We start from the raw sequence: 22389 nt of genomic DNA, 5'->3' as shown, positions 1-22389 counted from the left end.
CCAACCAAAATTCCCATTAAAAATCATTTTTAATTGAGTATGCTGAGCTCCAGTGCACTTACAACCTATACAGCCAGTCCCTCCTTCACTTGTACAGGTATGAACTCCAGTACAACCCCCATCTTTAGGCCCAGCTCTGTAGGAACTTTCACTCTGAGATTCCTCACCACTTAACAGAAAGGAACATTATTACATCCCATACAATAGCTTCAGTACTTTATCAGACTTCCCAGAGAGCCTCATGAGCAGACCAGGACAAGAGTTTTCCAAGTCACAGCTGAGAAACCCTCCCCACTCCCACAGTACCTGGCTGTGGTAGGACTTCCTCATTAAACCTGAAGGGAAATGAAGTAACACGGCAGGGATAACAAGGCAGTGGAGTCCCGTGTCCTACCAACTCATCTCAACATTATCAAATTCAAAAGAAGACACACACATTATCTTTCTTGAGCTAAGTATAATTCATCTACTATGTTGCCCACAGAAAACAGCAAAAGTCTACAAGATTCAATGGCAGTGAAAACAAATGCAGTTTATATATGCTTTTTTCAGTTTGATAAACCTTTTAGTAGGGCAGGAAATCATGAACACTGCTAAACTATTGAGATGATCAAAGCATGGCACCAGCTAACAAAGAAAACAGACTATCACAAACTATGAACACCAAATGTAAATTCACTTGTGCTTAAAGCACCGTTCACTTAATTCTTATTGCCTTGAGTCCTCGATATCATAGCAGCTATCAACTACCAAGATATGGAACAACAGTCACCACTTCAGTCTAATCACCAGCTTACAGAACAGTATAGAATGTCTACCATACAGCTTTCATTTAGATCAAGTAGCATTTGACATCAACACTTCTGACAGTAATCACATTCCACATGACAAAGTCTTACCTTATAATTGCTGGAATTTACCCAAGAAGTGGCCAGTCCATCAACCATTTTATCCAGCATAGTCTGATCATGTTCAAGATCAGCTGACTTCTGTTTATCTGAGAAATAATCTATCAATTCCTGGCCAACCTGAAGTCTTTTTCCAACATCCTTCTGCAGCACCTGCGCTAAGCAGTACTCCATACTGGGCTCCATAGTGTCTCAGAAATACAGCAGCAGCCAGAGAGCCAGAGGGCAGCAGGGCCAAAAACTCCCTCTACAAATGTACGCAGGAGGTCGCCTCTTTCTTCTATGAAGGTTACTGAGGGCCTGGGTTTCAAAGATGCAATTCTGAGAATGGCAACAATGCACCATGTGTGTGTGGACAGCAGCTGGCAGGATATTAAAAGTCCAATTTAAATAACTAGTAATAGATGAAGCAATGAGCAGCGCTGTATAGTTGAGTCTGCAATAAATCCCAATTCAGCAGTCCATTCTGAAAGAAATGAAAAAGAACAGTATTATAGGTTAAATTAAGACTGGAGGAAAAAAAAAAGATTGAAAGCATGTCACAAAATAGGTTATTCACATACGGCTGTGAAGCTGTGTAAGTCAGATACAAGCAGCATTGGTCTATTTTTAGGAATCAAACAAGGTAGGTCAGGACAAAAACCTTATTCTTTACAATAGCAGTTATCCATCAGTTCCCTGGAAGTTTTAGTGACAGACAGTAAATTTATGGCTTAAAGTAACAGTTGATTAATAATCAATATTATTGCAACTGTCACCATCCACCCGAAAAGGTGGAGACAAAATCCTTCAGCAGGTCACCAGGAAAACCTATCTACTTTAAGTCAAAGCAGGAAGAGGTCTGGATCCCATTTTGACTGTTGGCCTTCAGCAATCAATGTCATCAGCTGGTCAACAAGACAAAGCACTAACACAGGGCTCCAGGAATGTAAAATGATCAGTTTTCAAAACTTAGGTGCTCAAGCTGTTTCCAGGCTGAATTCTGTTACATCTCAACTACACATGTCCAGGAAACAGCACTCACTGGCACACTCTAAATGCAGTTGACAACCAAGGCCACACACAAAGAAGGTCAGGCTAAACTTTGCTGCCACTCCAAGGCACAGCATCAACTCAGAAGTGTTTGGCTTATGCAAAAAAAAAAAAAAAAAAAAAAAAGTAAATTACTGTATGTGTGGGCTCTGTTTATGCTCTTAAACCCTAAGAACTCTCTTGTCCCCTTCATTAGTGATTTTTTTGTCCCTCCATCTGCAGTCAAATTAATCCCTCCAGGCAGCCAGGGAACAGACTAAGGGCCTGTCCTCCACCTTCCCATAGACCAGGGTTCCTGGCATCACCACAGTGCTTCCTGAAGCACTCCCTCATCACAGGTTAGTTCTTTTAGGAAGTGGGTGATAAAAACTCAGGGTGTCTTTTTGTTTCCTGGCTAATAATACCCAAAGCTAGAAATCTGCCCTACTTTTTCCACCAACATGAGGAAAGCAGGTCAAGCTCAGAGTAAGGGAAGAGGTTGTGCAGCGGACACCTGGTTCAATAAACAACTGGAAAGAAGCTGTAAGGAAGCACAAGCTCGCTAATTGGAAGCACTGGGGCAGCAAATAAATACCTTCTGTTTGAGCAAATAAGGCATTCACAAAGGTCTTAATAAGGGAAAATGGACCTGACAGCAGATGAGATGAACACAAGAACCCCAGCCTGGAAACAAAAGCACCCTTTGCAAAGCAGGCTATTCAGTCCATTACCTCACCCCCATATTCCCTGGCCACCTCTTACCACCACCAAGCACAGCATCTAGATTCAGCTCTGAGGGCCTAAGCTTCCCTAACCCTACAAGCATTGCCACAAGCGTCCCAGCTTCCCACACTGCTTGTGCAGGAGTCACCAGAGTGCAGGTCCCTCCATTCCAGGCAGCCAGTTCAAATCCCTGCTGGCTGATGGGCATCAAAACTGGTTCAGTAAACCAATGGACTCACCTCAACCAACTGCCAGGCAAATCCTACCCCCAGCCAGAAGGGATTGCTCATGTTTGTACACTAAGCTCCCTTCTTGTCAGCAAAGCCTCGTCCCCAGAGCAGCAAGGAAGCCTTGGGTGCTATTGCACACACAGCACCCCAAGCTCTGAGTTAGCGCTGTACCCGGTTACTGCTTGTGACCCCTACCCAAATCTAAGGTTACTGCTTGTCACCCCTACCCCATCTCAAGGACACACAAAACTCTCACCATTTTGTTTCAAGTCACTTCAAGAGGGATTTGATTTTAAATTCCAAGACTGTCAACACCCCCTCCAATCAGTACTCTTAACACCGTTTTTCTTTCTAAAATAAAGTTCCAAACTAGAAGGAAGCATTGCCTTTTTTACTGCAGCTTCTACTGATGCTACAGTTTCTCACTTGGTCAATTTAGCACCAAATCTGAAAGAAGCACTCTGAGCTTTCCCATTCTCAACCAAAAATGGTTCATGACATGGCACTCACTCCCATGGCAGCACAGACACAAAACCAGAGCCACTTCCACAATTGTACAAGCACAGCAGATGCTTTCATTCAGGTCTCCCTGTCTGCAGCTTTGAATACTGGCCCCTGCCCTGCCCTCTAGCACAGGCTGGTCTTGCTCCTTGCTGCAGACACTCCTCTTAAGGGAGACAGTCTTACACACAGCAGCGTCTACATGTCCAGAGGATGGACTTTCACATAGTAGGGAAGCATTTCACTGGACACCTCTCTAGCACAGAGCTTCTGGAGAAGGGACAGGGCATTAAACTGCTACAACATTCTAGTGGTAGCAAGTTAGCTGGGCAGCTTGTTTCTGGAGCTCCAGAAGCTGCACACATGTTCAAAAGAGGACCCTTCTGTTAAACTGGATAGATAGTGAAGAAAGTCAAACTGCTTTTACGATGGAAATTTAGAACTTGCTTAAACTTGAAATTTCAGATTACAGAAGGGTGTGAATGAGTGCTAGTTACCACAGAATAGCCATTTTTTATTAACACCACTCAGAGACATGCCCCAACACGTCCAGAAACAATTAGCCAGCCATACTGCCATGAGAAATGAGCATTCAAAGATTCAGGTCTGCCTTCTATGTGGTTTTCATGAAAGAGTTTATAAGTCTCTGCCTACAAAGACTTATAAGCACAGAAACAATCTTTAAAGCAAACTAATATAAATAGATTTCTCTCCACTTTCCTTGCTCATTAAACACATGAAGGAAGGCATAGGATAAAAATCATGGTACACTACAGAAGAACAAATTTGTGTCACAACCTTGAGGACTGTAGTATAAAGAAGATCCACTATACATTATGGCACCGCTATCAAATGTATGTGGGGAAGAAAAGCCAGAAACATCTTTGAATCCTGGGGAAAACAGCAACAGGAAACCAAGAGGAAAGGTCAATGTGGCTTGCAACTGCCAGCTAACAGGTGTTTAAGAAGCACTCTCTAAAAAAAAACCAAAAAATAAAGCTATCCTACACATGTTAGGAAGTCTGTTGACTCCCCTCTTCCCAAAAGGAGGAAGTGGAAAAAACACCACCTGAGAAAAACAAGACCCACGCTAACAAAAAACCTAACTTGCCAGACAATGAAGCATATGGCTGCTGCATCCCATCAAGTCTGCAATCATCTGGGCAGATGCCCCCTAGATAAGTTTTGAAAAACACCAAGCCACAGTTCTCAGCCCCAGTGGTCTACTCCGGGACTTTCTGAGTAGCCAAATTTACAAGAGATAAAGAACTCTGGACAGGGATGTTGAGTACAACCTCTTCCCACAGAGGAACAGTCACGCAGAACTCAAAATTAATAACTCAGTGGCACAGGTCTGGTGTTTGGAGCTCCTCTAAGTTTTGAGAAGGGTTGCCAGTATAAGCTCCAGAGCAAGGGTTTTCTCCAATCCTCCCAAACCTTGTAGTCTGACCTCGAAGAGACAGGCTAGGCTCACCAAGTAGACAAAACAACCCAAGAGAAAAAACTACCCCAATTCTGTCATTGAAAAAAAGTTCTTTGTTTCACTAATCAGCCATCAAAACTATATGCTTTGCAACACCCAAATTTTCCATCAACAGCTATCCAAAGGTTTATGTTTAATGCCGCTTTAGAGCTCAAAATGAATTTAAAGAGGAAAGCTAACAAAGATCAAACAGCACAAAGTTACTCAGCTTAGATACTATCCATCATAACAGCATAAAAGCTGATAGAATTCACAGTAAAGCAACTGGCTCAACAGATAAATTAATCAAACGAAATACTTGTTACCTAAGATGCTGTGGCAATGTTAAACTGGGTACCTAAGACAATGAATTTTTTTCAGCACTTAGGAGAACAGCACTGACCTCAGACTAAGTGAAAGTGCATGATTTGCAATTCTCAAGTAAGATTTTATCTTAGGATAACTTCACAGGAAATTTTGAATCTTCTTCCTCTTGCAAGGAAGGGAACCTGAAGCACATAAAAATGCACTATTACTCTCTTGGTGTCCTGCCTATCCTTGGGAGTTCTTCCAATATAAGTATTTGACTTTAAAAATGATGTTCCACTCTTTTCTGCTCTAGACATCAGGTTATCATCTTTGTCATGTTTCACTGTCATCTTCATTTGCCAACAAGTCAATGCAGTCCATAACTTCCCCAGACAACTGTACCAGCACAACTGCTCCAGACACAAGCACGCAGAGACAAGCATCTTGCTGCCACTCACAATCACTAGAGGCAAGAGCCAGCACCACTCAATAACCAGTCATCTTCCTGAAGGTATCCCTCAACTTCCAGCCAGTGAGCTTAATTTGTAACCAACTTGTAAACATGACCACACTCCTTTGGTGCCTTTTATTTATTTATTTTTTGTGTACAGGGTTAGCTGTAGCCCAACATCTGTACAAGTAACACAGCAACACAGTAGTACCAACAAGTCTCCTTCCTCACAAGTCTCAGGACCTAATTGCACAGTCACTTCAGTTTAAAATTAGTTTAAGGTATATTCAACAGACCTCTGTCAACAGTCGAACTCTGATCCTTCAGCGGATCTCCACCCTAGCCAAATGAAGCAATTTTTTTCAAATACAAAAGCAACCAGGCATCCAACTTGCAGCAGCTCACCACTTCTGCAAGGTGGGCAGTGTAAACACATAACTTACTTGTTTTGCTAGCCAAGCCCCCTTGGGCAAGAAATTCAGAGCACTTAGAACAGCATGTGGAAACCATGTGCTGCAAAGACTAAGTGGAGATCTCATCAGCAAGGCAGTGTCAAATTGCAGCTCTGCAGGGTGGAAGTTCTCAGCCCTCTGTCCACTTCTCTATTTTTGCTTCCACCGGCACAGCTATACCCTCCCCAGAGGGGACTGGTGTCAGGCCTCTACAAAGTATTACAATCACCAAGCAGGCAATCAAACCTACTGTTCCCTCGGGTGTGCAAGCAGCCGTGAACAAAGCAGCTCAAAGTGTTCCTACTTGTTCAAACTCTGAGAGAAGGAGGTGGCAAGTACAACATCAAGTGTCCTACTTGAAGAAGAAAGCAACATTTTTCTGGAGCCAAAGGGAGTTTGTAGGAAACTTCCACCAAGCAACTGACAGATGGGCCCTCCCCATTGTTCACCTGTACCCATAAGAAGGTAATCATGTTTCTTTGTTGACAGGGAACATTACACAATCACTGTGATTGTTTTAAATCAGTAATTAGTGTTGCCCTGTACTTCAGCCTCCCCCTAATTCAAAGATGGTATCTTAGATTTCCAGACTGACAACTCATACTTTGCTAATTAGCTGGTGGGACAGCCCCGTGCTTATCTCGCTGTGCCAAGTGCCTCTGGTGGCACTTGATGCACTCCTTCCACGCCCCATCCAGTAACTTTTAACTGTCCTCAAACAGTGCCAGTGCCACCACTTCTCAGTCCAACCTTGCTGAGAAGCAAAGCACTGCCTAGATGGATGCAGTTTCTTTTCCAGAAGGTCTTCAAAGGAGGGTTTCTTTATCTTCCCACAGCACCAGCTGCACTAAAGCAGCGTAAAACTCTACTGCTGCAGGCAGCTCATCCTTAGAAGAGCCACGTCTGGCTGAAGGCTTGCTAGGGCTCTGCTAAATACTGGCTGGTCTTCAAACTTGCCTGGAGTCACGAAAGGGGCTCATCTCCAAAAGTACAGCCAGTAACCAACATGCAGCAGGGCACAACTCCACTGCCATCAGGAAAACTGAGGCAGATTTCTACAGCGAAGACAGCTGAAAGATTTCCAGAGCTTAAGCTAACCTTGGCCTTCTAGGCCAGATGCTGGCTGTGAAAGTTGCATTACCTAGCCTGGGTAAGATGAGAGATAAGCTTCAGATAACAGAAATTCTTATGCCTCCACTAAAGGTTTACATTGCTGCCTGGGTAACTGAATGCCTCACACGGAGCTACCAATTTCAGCAATGCAACAATCTTCAAAAAAATCTCATCAGCAATGAAGCTGCAGCACATCAAGACAAGTCACAGGTCACCTCAATGTGACTCCAATACCCTACACTGTAATGAAACCACTTTGCAGGCTGGGAGCAACCCTTCCAGAGTAGGGTAGAAAATGAGATGAGCTTTAACATCTTTTGTTTTCCTAATACAACCCCTCTCTGAAATTAGTTTGGTTTTAACTTTGTCTGAGACAAGGACAAGTCTAAAATGAGCTTTCAAGGTCTCCTTCCTTTTTAACAATTCAAGTGCCAAGACACAGCTCAAAATCCTATAGTGGCAGGAGCTGCTCCCCGTGGACTCCCCCTTGCAGACATCTCAGTTCATGGTTCCAAGGAAATGTACTACAAGCAACTTACTAGGGGCCTATGGGACCAGTGGTGGGGGGGACTATCATCATGACACTTATTCTCAGAATAGTTCTTGAGTTTTGAGTTTATGTGTATGAAAATATCCTCCCTGTCCCTTACTCTAGAGATCTAACCTTATCTCAGAGCCTGCAGCTCTGACACTGTGAGACCCTGGCACACAAACCACACAGCACTGGCTCTGCGACTTCCAGCTTGGCTCTGCAAGGTGACCTAGCCAAGGGTGCACAAGGCTCTCTCCAGGGGGCTGTCTGACATCTCAGAAGAATGGAAGTGTCATCAGCTCCCCTTCTACAGCAACTAGAAGAGCAGGACAAAATTTTCCAGCCACATCCTCACCCTTTCCTCCACAATCCAGCAGCAATATTGGATCATCTGGAAAAAACAAAGGAAGAATAGACCTTCACCTGTAGCCTTGTGGGTAAAATGCTTAGCAAGGTTTGGAAGTAGAACATTACTGAGAATTAGAACAGCGACCCATCATCACTTGCAGTTTGCTGGCATGACAAGTGGCTTCACAGAACATCTGAATCTTGTAATTTCTCTTTGCATTGTGAATTATTAAGTCCCTCAGGCTAAGATTACTAATTTAGGCAGTCCTGAAGATGGAAAGCCTCTCCTTTGTGTACATCATTTGAAGAAAAAAGTAGTATAATAGCACCTTCCTATTTTACAGGCAGGTATGGGGTAGGAATTCAGTGCCTTTCCCAGAGTCACTCTAAAGTAAGTCTCCAGTGGCAGTGGTAACTGAGGGTGCAATAACACCTTGGGAAAAGAAAAAACCAATACAGAACATAAGATCCAAATAACTGAATTTTAAAGAGAGCAGTAGGTTTGACATAGATTTCTCACTCCAGTCCTTCAGGACCTTGCTATTCCTATTGATATATAACTGGCTAGTGACACAGAAGTCAGTTTTTGTGTGAAAGTCCAAGCCAGATCTACCCCGGAAGGAAGTACTCGAGAGACAAGTGCTTACAGTAAAATGACAGGCTGGAACGGGAAAATAATACAGAAGATCAAACCTTGGGTGCAAGCCCTCAAGGGACACTGGCTGTGGGGTGTCTCTTCCATGACTCTAAGCACAAGTTTTCTGCATGACACAACAGGGGTCTTTGCCTACCCCTGTTCTCCAGGGCTGCCATGGAAACTCCTGGCCAAAGAGAGGAGAACTCAGCAGCAGCAGGATTTCAACTGATGGGCTGGGGGGGTGTAGAAGCCAGCACCTGGAATCAGTTCAGCTCCAGGGAGGGGAAGGAGGGCTACCCTCCACACTCAGGCATAAGCAGACTCTACTCAGCCTGGCACTTGCAACTGCACAGAAGTGGACGGCCAAAGAAATCTCTCAGCACAGACTGCAGGGGAGTGCAGAAAGCCACCATGACACTTTAAGGTACATAAAACACTGGGTTGAGAGGAAACACAGGACATGGAGGAGCAGAAGGAGCTTTTATTTGACAGCACCATGAATTGAGCTGAACCCTAGTAACAATTAAAGGAATCTCTAGCCTACGAAACCACCTGCATATAACAAGCAGAGACACACCTGCAATTCCTCCCTTCTGCTCAGCAGCACTTTGAAACACCTGTCAAAATTTGACTTTATTTTGATCTCAGATCTCTGCCTCAGCAAATTACTGTTGGTTCAATTAGGCTTTCTGAAATATCTTGGAATCTGAAGTATCTACACAAAAAAATGTAAAGAAAGGGCCACAGACTAAGCCTGAAATACCGAAACACTGCATCAGGGACTGGCCTGGTTAGGCTGTTTAGTCTGTTATCCTGCTGGCGGTGAAAACAAATTAGAGATTTTTAAATCTTCCCACTCACAACAAACTAATGATGATGACGCTTCCCTAATAATTAATTTTGTGGCTCCTGCTTGGCATACTTGTTTTCTGGATGCAGAATGGACATCTCCCTCCTTGCAGAGCCAAACATGCAGAGATTTGATTAAGGGGCAGAACAGGAAGCCAGATGAACTCAAACACTAACCATGAACTGAGATCAAATCTCTTGGGGAGCACCTGCAACCTCTCCAACAAAACCCATTTATTGCCCTTTTACAACGTGAACAGTTACAACTCCATCCAGTTCATTTGGGTTTTGTGGTGTGGCTTTTTTTCCAGGTGTAAGAGTGCTAATGCTCCCAAAGAGAGGAGAAAGTGAACTCTCCCATGTATGACAGAGCCAGACAGCAGCGCAGTGCAGAATGCCAAGGAACATGTATGTGCTCAGCTCCTCAGTATGCCACTGTGCAAAGCTCATAAACAGCTCACATCATGCTTTCACATAGCTTTGAGAACTGGTAACAGGTTGATCCAATGGACAAGATCCAAACCACTGAATGAGCTCTAAAGAAACATGTAATGCAAGCTTCAACACTGTACAGTGCGATGGAAATGGAACAACTGAGCAAAGCACAACATCAAGTGGACACCATCAAACAGCCAGGTAAAGCTAAAGCTGCACATCACTGTCACATCAACCTTCATCAAGGAAAAAAACAAACCCCTTCCCTCACAGTCAGACTGCTTAGAATTTACTCAAGAAGCAGTCTGAAGAAATTAATAGACATGGACAGTCTATTTTACTCGCTCAGGTGACAGACCCTTCTATACTTGCCAGCATTTTCTCCACTGCACTGGCAATCACTGCTCCAAGGTGTGCTGGCACTGTCACAATCCAGGAGAAGCTTCAATTACAACTGCCAGCCAAGGAGGCACAAACAGCAGCAAGCCCCATCCAGGCACACCAACAAGCTTTCCAGCCCTAGTGCAGGCAAGGCCAGAGATAATGAGACGCTCAGGGTGACACATGAGCCTGATCCAAAGTCATCTGAGGCCAGAAGGGACCTGTAATGGCAGTCCACAAGCTTCAAAGCTACATTACTCCCACAGAAATCCACGCGTATGTTGAAATTGTGAGGTACATGCAGGGAAGGTCACTGCTTTATCCCTCTGAACACTTCGTGTCCAGCCTCTTGAAACATTTTCTGACCTGTCTCTGACACAAAGGTTGTTGAGGGCTCCTCTGTAGAGGACATCTCGCCCTCATCCTCCTCTGTGATGCTGTATATCACCAGAGACGTGGCCAGACTTGCTGTCAACTCTCATCCTCTTAACATCCAACTGCCCTGACCAAATTGCCTGATGGATAGAGAAGGATTGATTAACATGGGAGAAACAGAGAAATTTCATTTCAGTTTGACTTCTGCTGTTTAAATATATGGTTTTCTTAAGACCTAAGCTGTAGCATAGATTCAAGATTCCTACAGAACTTTAAAGATGCCTGGAGGACCAACTCATTCAATCATAGGCACTCTCTCCAGCTGCACTTCTGGGGAACATCACGTGAACTAGAGAAATATTTCCACTTCCAAAATCTGCTGCTCTATCCCTTTTAACACTGCTTGTTATCAGCTAAGTGAAGCAAGGCTGAAGTGTATAATGCCATGGCATTTTTCCTCTTGAAACAGAAAGTTTTGAAGCTGCTTGACAAATTCTAAGGACTTCACAGGAATGTTGCAGGCACCAGTATGAAAAAAATCTATTTATGTTGGCAACAATTTAAAAAAAATTAATCAAGTGAGACTATGAAATACAGAGAGAATCACCCATGGTGACATGTCATTCCTCTGTCCCTCTCGTAACTTCCAGGCTTCAGTCCCACTGACAGGGTTCAACAGAGAAAACAAGCAAAGGCTCGACTTTGCCAAGCCCAGGAATGCAGCACAAAGGCTTGCTGCACACAGCAAGCTGTATTGCCACGACAAGGAAGACCCTGAATATGACAGTACTGCAGTTCCACTCCGCACTTGGGTGTAGTCCTTTACTCAAGAGAAAGCTGACTCCTACTGCAAGTTCTCAAACATTTCCCTTCTCCAGCTGCAAAACTCTTAAATCTAATTCAGAATTCCACATGGAAACAAATACCTGCACTTCCAACGCCTTTCTGAGAACTATCTAAGCACTACTGATCTACATGATGGATCTGTGTCTGCAGGTGTCAAGCGACAACACTTTGATTTGTCCTCAATGGTGCCCAGGGAGCATCAAGAGGAGCACAGAACAGAGATGCAACAGCTCAAAAGATGCAGAGAAATGGGCTACAGCAGCAAACTGGACTAAGACATATTTGTCTCTGATGCTGGCAGAAGTGATGGGCTGGAGACCACATCCCTATTAACACTGGCTTGGCACACGCTACTTTACTTAACCCTAGTCTCCTCTACGAAACACTGACTTATGAAGTAAGTCCACAAGGGGCAGAGAAATCTGTTGGTCACAACAACCCACACACCTGGGACGCCTCTGTGCTACTCCACCACAGGCTTCCCAGACAACCCTGAGCCTGTTATCCTACCTCAGTTTCCCACATCCTTCTCAAGCATTTGTTCAGGGTATTGGGGAAGGAAGCAGCCTTTCCCTTTCTCACCAGTATCTTTAGACATACAACATTAAAAATACCTTAAGCAGAGCCCACACAGGCCTGTAACACGCACAATTACACTTCACTTACTCAGACCCAGTATCTCTCTGAAGCATTTCTGCAGGATTTATCTAATGACCAACCCAGCTCTTCGCACAAAGTCACAGTTCTGACCCAACTTCCATTCGAAATGCTGCCAGAATCAAACCGAGCAGAGCACGGCACGTGCACAAAGGGGCCAAGCGCAAGGGCTGAACCCACCCAAGCCGCACGATGCTCCGGCAGCGCAGCAGCCTCAGGCGCCAGCAAAGCCCCGCGCCGCTCGCAGAGCGGCCGCACCTCTCTCCCTTCGCCGAGCCGGCCGCTCCAGCGGGGAGCCTCGCCGGGACCCCTGCTCTGACGCGGCCCCGGCACCGCCGCTCCCGCACGGCCGCTGCTCGGCGGCCCCGAGCCAGGCCCCGGCAGCCCCCGCGCCCCCGGTCCCACCGGACCGCCCTCCCCTGCCGTTCCCGAACCGCACCGCTGGGAGAGCCGGCACCGCGCTCCTCCCGGCCGGTGCCGCGGACGGTTCGGCCCCGCCCCGAACCGCGCTCGCCGCGGTCACCCGGCGGCGGCGGCACCGCACACAAAGCCCCCCGGCCGCGCTTCTCCCCGCGGCCCTCCGGCGGTGCGGGCGCGGGCGGTACCTGCGGGCCGGGGGCGGGGGCCGGGCGGACGCGCTCCCTTCTCCCTCTCGCGTCTCCCTCCCTCAGTGCCGGCGGCGGCGGCGCCCGCTCCGCTCCATGGCCGCGCGCGCGCCCCGCTGACCACGGGAAGAATGGGGGACCCAGCGCGCACGCGCCGCCCGCGCCCGCCCCGCCCCGCCCCGCGCGCCGGCGCGGCGCCGCCCTGCGGCCGCTGGTACCGCGGTGAGGTCAGCGCGCGCCGTGCGCATGCGCGGGGACCGTTACCGCGCGCCCCGTCGCCATGGCGACATCGCCCGCCGGGAACCGGGCCCCGGAGCGCGGACACGCGTGTCCCCGGGAACGCGAGCGGCATTGCCACGGCCCCGTCCCCGCTGACCGGCCTCCAGTCACCGCCGCGCCCCCGGCTGCCGCTCCGACGGGGACAGGCCGAAAGGCTTTGAGAGGAGTCCCGCAGGCGGCGCGCGGAGAGCGCGAGGGCTCAGCGCTGCCGCGTGCCCGTGAGCGCGCGCTGCCCGCCCTCGGGGGGCGGCTCTGAAGCAGCGAGGGCGGCGGCCTGGACGGAGCCCAGCGGCACAGCCGGGCCACGCTCCCTGCTCCGGCACAGGGCACGGCATCGGGCGACGGCCTGGACGGAGCCCAGCGGCACAGCCGGGCCACGCTCCCTGCTCCGGCACAGGGCACGGCATCGGGCCACGGCAGCTCTGGAGCGAGCGAAACTCCACACTGTCTCTGGACAAGCTGCTCCAGTGCGCGGTCACTGCACGTTAGAGAAGTTCTTCCTCATGTTCAGGCGGAAATCTGTGCATCAGTTTCTGCCTGTTGCCTCTTCTGTTGCTGGGCACCACCGAGCGGAGCCTGGATCCATCCTCTTGACATCCCCCTTTAGATATTTATACACGTGGATGAGGTCCCCTCTGTCATCTCAAGGCTGAACAGCCCCAATTCTCTCAGCCTTTTCTGATTCTGAGATGCTTTAGTCTCTTAATGATCTTTGTTGCCCTCCCACTAGACCCACTCCAAAGCTGATTTTTGCAGCCTTAGTTTAAAAGCTGCATTTAAAAGCAACTACTTCTTTCTCCTTCATGGAAAAAATTGCAGTACTCCCACTCTATAACTGAGGTGAGAATGGGAAATAAATGCCCTGTGCAGAAGCTCTTTACCAACGTGTATTTGGCCATCTTGTTCCCTGCACTCAGGACTGCTGTTCTGCCGTTGGTTGTGGGGAATGAACCTTCATGTCCCCTCAAACCACCACTGTCCTCGTCCTCTGTGCTGCAGAAGGCAGCTGACCTCCATAACACTGCAGCTCCCAATGAACACCAAGTCTGAGCCTCAAAACGTGGGAGAGCAGTATGGGAACAAAGGATTGATCTTCATTCATAACTTCATGAAATAATAACGCCCTTCTCCTTGGCTCACAGCTCTGGCACAGCAGTGACTTCTGGCAAGCTCCCTCCAAATAATCCAAGATTTTCCAGCTTGTTCTTTTTTTGCCATCAGGTTGCAATACCTACCTGCTGCTTTGGGTGAAGCCATCAGCACAGGCTGAGTGTAGTGTGGAACAGGCTGCACAGATGTCAAGAGAAAGCTGGGGATATTAGTGCTTAAAAGGATGCTAGGTCTGACTAAACTGAAAGCAGGTGATTACAAACCAGCTTTAGAAATTACCATGGTTCTCACCCCCAGGCAGTAGCTAATCTCCTGAGAGCCCTAACTGGCTAAGCACTACCCACAGCAGACACAACAGCTCTGCTTCAGCGCAGCCCGTGTGCTGTGTTTCCCCTCCCTGGCTGGGCAGTTCTGCAAACAGGACTCCCCCAGTGTTTCGCCCTTCTCCTGTTTTGCAGTCTCCCAACAGCAGCTGAGGACAGAGACCATGGGTACATTAACAAAGGACCAATCATTCCGCTTCGCCTGGATCTGCTAGAACTACAGGCAAAGTTCTCTCAGAGAGTCGAGATAGCTCCTGCTCTGTTCCCAAAATACCTTCACAAAATACCTTGCTCATTTTGAGCTAAAAAGATAAATAAGATAAAAACTGAATAGTACTAAGTTAAGTGAATTATGAGAAACAATATTTTGTTTAGTTTTAGTAAATCAATAACTTTGTGTCACACATTTATTACTTATTGTGTGTCACACATTTGCTGTGAATTTATTCTCTTCAGTATTACAATGAAGAGGCGTTTACTTTGGAAATCTCCCAAAACTACCTTCTGATATAATTGTATGTTTGCCCCTTTTTCACAGATTCTTACTTCTGGTGATTCTACATTCACTGTTTGGCAGGCTAAAGCTTTGTAAAGCAATGCTGAGAAATGCAGCTGGCATAGGTTAAGGTATTTTTTTTCTCCCCTCCTAGGTAAAACTTGCACAGAAAATATAACTTTTATTCTCTCTTTTGTTGCAAGACTTCAGGGGACAACAACTGCACAAAACCTAGAAGCTCCCTTGTGCAACTGGCAGATTGTGGACATGGTCTTTATGCGTTTTCTTCACATTTTTATTTTAAAGCAGGTAAAGTCTGCACAGAAATAAATTTGTCACATTATCAGCTCTAATATTTGGATTTTTTTCCTGTTACTACATGACTGTTTCCTTGCTCCCCGCAGAGACTTTTAGAACAGCTCATGCCTATATTCAAGACACTGTTCCATGAGCAGCAGCACTAATGATGCCTGGTTTCTCACAGGTCTGTGTTCTTTGTCCCTCTAATCCGCCCTGCCCTCTCAGCAGCCCTACCTTCCTTTGTGTGTCCTGCGCCACTCCCCTCCAAGGGGACACGGTGGCACGGTGGGGTTAGTCCAGGGCTGTCTCCCCGTGCAGATGGAAGGGCAGCCCTCCATCACAAGGGATCATACCACTCAGGCCGAGCTCCCTCCTGCCTTCCCCTGAGGCTGGCAATGATTATTTCGCTCTTCCATTCTCATGAAACTTGAGATTGTTTCCTCCCCCCTAAACACTGGGAAGGGAAAAGGAGGGGGTTGGCCTGTCAGCTGAATAGAAGCAGACAGACAGACTGGTCACATAAGCCTTGTTTTCATTAGGAAAAGAAGTTAAAAATACATTGTAACCTGCAAGTTTTCTTCCAACTTTTTAAAAGTAGGAGGCGAAAGCATTCTTCTGATTCTTGGCCTTTAGGTTTCTTAACATTAATCTCAGTATTCTTTCATTCTGCTCTCGATTCCATGGCACAATCCACCAGCTTTCCCAGGGCCATCACTCTGCCTTAGTTCTGGCACACCTGTGACAGAGCTGCACATCCATCGCCTGCGACAGTTCCCAATGCAAACACCGTGAAGGCACGGCAGGATACCCCAAGGGCAGCCAGATCTAAGCTTCTGGATGGAATCCAGTCTGCAGGGATGCCTCAGCTTCTCTAAAGTTATGGTCAGCTAACAACTGTGCTATTGCTAAGGAGCCCTTGGGGATTCATCTTGGGGTGCAGAGAGGACTCTCTAAATGAAGGAAATTGAAGTCACCACGGGAGGAGCTGCTGCCATCACATGAGACTGCTTGACCAGGCCTTCACTAGCAGTGGCTCAGCAGCAGGCATTTGGCAGTACCGCTATCCATGACATACCTAAAAAAGGTACTTTTTACTATGCTCTCATTTCTGAAAGATCTCCATTTACTTACCTGTCTCCAAAACAAAGAGGCCAGTGCAGTGGAAAAGTCTCCTGAGAGGACACTGCTCCCAGTGAAGCTGCAGGCATCTCTCTAATCAGTCCACTGCAAAGTACACTGTTCCCTGCTTGCTGAGAAAGGTCTGGTTGGACACAAGGAGCTGTGTGCTTATACACGTGCAAAACAAAGCACAGCCCATCTGCAAGGTGAAAAAAGAGATGAACTTACGGACATCTGCAGCAAGGGCACAAAAAGCTTTAAGTAAGGGCAAAACGAAGTCAGAAAGCTTTTTTAAATAAAGAAATGTAAGGATAGTCTAGCTTTCAATTAACAACACTGCTCTTTCAAATAAAAACGTATCAATAAAACTAGTGGGAAGCAGATGGATGGACTATTTCAGCAGAAACACTGACTATACCTGAATGACCTGCTCTTCCCCTTTCCTTCAGGGCCCTTTTGCACAACATCTGCTCAGGCATCTGAGAGCCTGGTGCTTCAGGGAGAAATGTTTTTATTTATGAATGACAGTATGATGATGAAGCTGCCCATAACAGCAGAGGACAACAGTGTCAAAGCCTGGCTGTCCCTGGGTTGCTTTCCTAGAGCTGAGCACACTGCTATGCAGACTTGGCCACATTTCCTTTATGTGCTGCCCCAACTTGACTGCTTGCATGGCTAAGGGGAAGAACAGCTTCGCTGAAGAAGAAGGGGAAGAACAGCTGACTCAATAGCAATGGGTCTCTGCCGTCTCCTGGCACTCACACACTTCTGCACAGCCTTGATCCATGCTGAGGAGAAGGTTGGACTGCTGCTGGCACAAATACCATGGGCCAACATGAGGTGAAGTCCAAGTACCCAACTTCTGAGTGCTGCTGATCCTATTCTGGCACAGGTCCCCGGTGTGACTCACCTCATCTACCCCTCACTTACCTGGGAAACAGGGAATAAACTCCTCGTCCATGCTGCATGAGAACAACATTTGAGACAGGGAAATCACAAGTACTTCAGATCAACGTGAAATTTTGTTCTTCCCTTTGCACATGGCAGTTGTCACAGCCCCAGATTTGAGCACTTTCAGCTCACACAATGTGCTCGCGCACCGCTATCTTTAATTGGCACTTTCCTGCCAAGCCTCAGCGTTTTGCATCGGATTTTTTCCACGTGAGAGCTGCCACGAACAAAGCATCCCACTGACCCACTTAACTCCCACGTGAAGGCACATGAAGCTTCGCTTCAGTCACCAAACAGAAAAGAAAACACAAGAGCAGAAGGTTTTGATTAAAGGGAAATGAGCAAATGGCTTCAAGGCCCATGGAGCGCACAGTGGCTCGTCTACGTGTGCTCACTCCTTGCAGACATTTGGCCACCCAAGGAGAAACATCCTGTACAAAGCAGGTAGTCCTCAGGCAGTGTGAATTGGGTTGGATTCGAGATTTCCCGTTGGCAGGAAGGTCCTGTGAGCCATGCGACATCCCCACAGGCTTCTTCCCCTGACCTGGAGTGACTGCCTCCAGGAAGGCAGGGAATGGTTCATTCTCCCTGACCAAACATCAAGGAAGGTACCAATTAGTGTTAATTGTGGTGTTCTTTGTTTTGTGACCAGAGCCTGAGCTGAACCCCCCCCAAAACTGAACACAGGCTACTGGCAACAGTTTTCCATGCTTTCTGAGCTGTGCTAGATTTAATGGAGTAGCCTGGAAGATCAGCCCTGGCCTTACCAAGGCATGGGCACCAGGTCTTACATTTGCATCAGAGACTGTATTTTTCCTGGCTGCCCCCAGGCCTCTGGGAAGAGACATTTACAGGTCAAACTAGAGTCCTATTTTGTCTTGCACTAAAATTTACATTAAACGACATTTCATCCCCATTTCCGCTTCCCTGATTGTTTCCCAGTTACACTGTTTTGAATGGATTTACCTCTTCCTGTGCTTGTTCTCTATAGTCATCTGCTGATACTATTTTATCTTTTTTCCACCATCCAAACATAATTATGCTCGTATCTCTTTTTTTTTTTTTTCTTTTTAATACTTGCACATTGCATGTGCACATACCTTACCAGCATGGGTTCTTTCAGTATTTGGAAAACATTTCCTTTTATCCTCACTCAAATATTAATCCAACTGGAAAGTGACACATCAAGGTTAGGAATGCAGTCTGCTCCTGACAAGGAAAAAATGCTGAGCTTTGCAATAGAGGCTAAGTGGATTAAGATCCTTTTTAAAGATTAGGTCACCCCAAATGCAGATTTCTACTGAAATTAATGGAAGCTCTTACAGAATGCAATGGGAGGGCTGACATTGAATGGCAACACAGCAAACATACACTGGCAGCCCATCCAATCCCAAGTGTCCAAATCACTAACTCCAAATGAGTCTTAACAAACAACTGGTTGATTCTGTACTATATATTAACAGGCAGGATTTAATCTTGTAAAGTTATGACCCGATGGGGGAAAAAAGATGAGGTAGTAGTTCTCAGGATAAAAACTTAGGCTGTGATTCATATGATGGAGCTGCACTGACATTACACCAACAGACACATTTGCCTTAGGAGAATCCATACTGCCTCTGGAGCTAGTCCTTTGCACTTGCATAGCTCCTGCCAGACCAGTCACAAAGCTCCAGCAGTTCCAAACTGGAATTTTTTTAAGGTTACAGTTCAATAGAACCCACTTTTAGCACTGCCCTGTTAATAAACCACAAACAGCATGTCTTTGTGTGGGATAGCTGAAGGAAAACTTTATAGATTTGTCTTACATTCCCTCTGCCATCACCTCTGGGCAGATAAATCCAACCCTCTTCTAACAGGCAGACCTGCAAATGCAGCCCAGCACCTGAAAATCACACCACGGCCCTTCCAGCTCTCACATCAATAGAAATAAAAACAGTGCAGGTGACAAAGCAGCTTTACTGCTGCTGCTGCACAGCTGGCACAGACCCTGCTCACCCCCCACTGCACGGCTGCCTTGTGTGAGAAACAGTGACTGAGCAAACACAGCAGAGGCAAGTCCTGCCTTCACCCTCAACATGCTGCAACGCTCTCAGCCTTATGAAGCCACCCTGACAGAAGTAACTACTTCCCTGCTTGTTAAAAAAAAAATACACAAGCAAAGTGGGAGTTTGTGCAAGCCCTTGTGGGAAACTGGCAGCAATGCCTCACTGCAAACAGCCTGATTTCCACATCTGCACCTGCTCACCAAGGCTCCTTTCAGTCAGCACTGGAAAAACACACAGAAAAGAACAGGGCTTTCCAAAATCACTATCACAAAAATGAGATTTGTTTCTTTCCTTCCTGTTCTTTAAAACAACAAGTTTCAAATCCAGGCCAAGCCCCAGTCTCCATGTGAAGGATCAAATGGACAGACAGGGAAAGGAAGTGACCCCAGTGCCTGTGGCTCACTGCAGGCCCCACCTTGCTGTCTCAAAGTCCCATAGAGTCAGTCCTCACCGTTCTGCCTCTCTTCAACAACACATTTGAGGATTATCATAAACCAGCATTTTCTTCCCTGATCAGAGCCAAGACTTGTGTAGGGGCTTCTCTGCAGCTTTTCCTTTCCCAGCACAGGAGAACCACATGGTTACTGGCCACAGACATGCAGGTGTGTAACTACTCCAAGCCTCCCAGGACAGCCAAGATCTCTGTTCCTGCCATATGTTTAATTAATGCAGCGTGTCAGAAGTGATGAGAAGCCTTGCTGCACCCTGCATGGACGAAAGCGTTTCACTTTAAGAATTCTCACTCACACAGTTAACCATTTCCTCAGCTTGCTCTGACAGCTGCTGCCCTTGGGCAGGGAGGGATGTGCCTGCATTAGCAGTGCCAGCAGCAGCCTGACACACAGAATGGCCTCCCCACCGTTCCAGCAGCACCCTGGCATGGTCCCCAGCATATCTCTGGCTAAGAAGTGCAGATTATTGCTGCCTAGAGTCAGACATTTCAAGAATCTGGGGGTTAGATGGAAAAGTCGGGGAAAAAGGATGTGTTTGAACAGCATCTTGGACAATGAAGGAGTCTGGTCCAAGAGGATTTGTGGATATTCCTGGAAAACATGTAATGGAAATCACATTCACTGTACTCCTGTTACCTGCTTGCCCAGCTTTCACCTGCAGCAGCCTGCCCAGGGCAGGGATGTGCACAGCACCTCACAAAGCACAGCCCACCCCAGCTGCATCACACTGCAAAGTGAGAGCCAAGCTTCCCAGTACTCTGAAGGGAAAGCTGGGAGAGGGGAATTTACTGGAGCTCCTGCCTCCCTGGTTAGTTGTAGAGGAGAGCATGTCACCCCTCAGAGCCATGCCGAAGTCCTCCCTTGCACCATGAGCCATTTGCAGACAGGTTTTAACCTTGCTCCTCGGGGCTGCAGCCATTTCCAAAGCCAGGTATGCAAGCACACAGGCTTGGGACTGGCAAGAGCAAGTGTCACTTGCCCAGCCTGCTCTTCTCCTTCACTGGGCTCACGAGCAAGTGCCAGCACTTGGACTGTGATGGCAGCACACTCCTTATGCTCCGTGCAGCCTGGGCATCCCACAGTACATCCAACAGGCAAAATAAGTAGGAAAACGTAAAACTGTATCTTTAGTTTTGAGCAGTCTAACCCTGCCACATTCACCAGTATCTTTGTGTTGAGAGGTGAGCATTGCCTTCATCATTCCTTTCTCCCCTCTATCTTGCAGCCAATTCTGCTTTTCTCCCCCACCCTCCCTACTCCCCATTCTTTTACTTCCAGTATTTCTTGTGCCAGGAAATGGTGAACACTCTTAAAACTCTGCTCCCTCCTGCAAAACAGAGAAATTGTAATAAATGAGTGTAAATTAGCAGGCTTGGCTAGCACCTAAGTTTCTCAAGCTTGCAAAGAGTAATACATACATGAGTGTTCAGCAAAATGAAGTGTTCAGTTCCACAAAGCCACTCATAACTGAAAGGCAGAGCACTTGCAAGTCATGCCTTGAAACCACAGCCCAAACACTCCCAGCATCCCAGTAAAAACAATTTGGAGCCTGCCCTAAAATCAGTGGCCAGGAGGTTTGTGTTTGTCCAAGATGAACAAACAAATTACTGGAGAAATGAGAAATAAAAATCAGTGCAGGGACTGGGGCATAACTCATGACACAGCACATCTGTCCACTTGCTACGGAAACTATGTTTGGCAAGTATCAGGTGTCTGAATTTCTGCTTACGTACATCTCCCTGGACAGCAGTGTATTAATAACACAGGCAGCCTAAAAACAGAAACTATCACCAAGAAAAGCTGCCTTCTGCTGAGAGCTCCTTGCTGTAGCCTGGGTATTGTTGTGCTTTCCTCAAACAACACAAAATTTTGCTTCCTTGCTGTTCAGAGTTGCCATCTAAGCTGATCTCAATTGAAGGAAGATGAACAAACAAAAGGAAGGGAAAGGAAAATTACAGCAGGAAGCAACCATTATTGTGAGCAGTTTTCTTGAACGTCTTCCCATCAAGGCTCACACTGCTATGTGACTCTGGAGAGCCAGCAGCAGCCAGGGCTTCAGCTTAAAGGCACAAACCTTTCCAAGAGACCTCCAGAAGCCAAAGTCCCTCATGCAGGGGACATGCAGGAGCTCGTGCAGCCAGACAGGACAGCCCTGGCACTGCAAGCAGCATGGGAAGCCACTAAGTCCAACATGGAAGAAAGCAGCAAATGGACACTGGTAGGGGCAGAACACTGGGCACAGAGAGGAGCACAGCAACAGAAGCAGAGTGGGAAGAAAGTAATTCCATGTTCAAAATGCAGGCCAAGGCATTGGAATGGGAAGCACAGGAATGGCAATGCTCAGGCTTTGGGGAACATGGAACCGCACCAGAGAAGTTACTCTGAGTAAACTAAGTTTTCTAAAGAGCAGCTTTAACTTAGCAGCCTAGGAAGGAGCACTTGTGGCAGCACCACAGAAATGGGCATTTTTACTTAAGATCAGGTTTCTC

The 22389-nt window shown here is 47.0% G+C and overlaps 1 protein-coding gene across 37 annotated transcripts in view; it reads right to left on the bottom strand.

The window, feature by feature from the left end:
• CLASP1 (cytoplasmic linker associated protein 1) overlaps positions 1-18386 on the bottom strand; it is a 176195-nt gene extending 157809 nt beyond the window's left edge. For 23 of the 37 annotated variants that reach the window (XM_038143228.1, XM_038143230.1, XM_038143242.1 and 20 more), the window contains exons 1-2: positions 12826-12964; positions 900-1374 (exon numbers count right to left, since the gene is read on the bottom strand). In XM_038143228.1, the coding sequence (XP_037999156.1) occupies positions 900-1094 (195 nt within the window). In that variant the 5' untranslated portion in view covers positions 1095-1374; positions 12826-12964. Of the gene's footprint in view, positions 1-899; positions 1375-12825; positions 12965-16464 lie in introns of those variants that run through there. The other 14 variants (XM_038143249.1, XM_038143255.1, XM_038143259.1 and 11 more) reach the window with 2 other exon arrangements.
• Positions 18387-22389: the final 4003 nt, after the last annotated feature.

The sequence above is a fragment of the Motacilla alba genome, chromosome 7 (assembly GCF_015832195.1).
Source record: "Motacilla alba alba isolate MOTALB_02 chromosome 7, Motacilla_alba_V1.0_pri, whole genome shotgun sequence".
NCBI lineage: Eukaryota > Metazoa > Chordata > Aves > Passeriformes > Motacillidae > Motacilla > Motacilla alba.
Note: the sequence above shows the minus strand (reverse complement) of the source record. Positions and strands in the feature narration are given on the sequence as shown.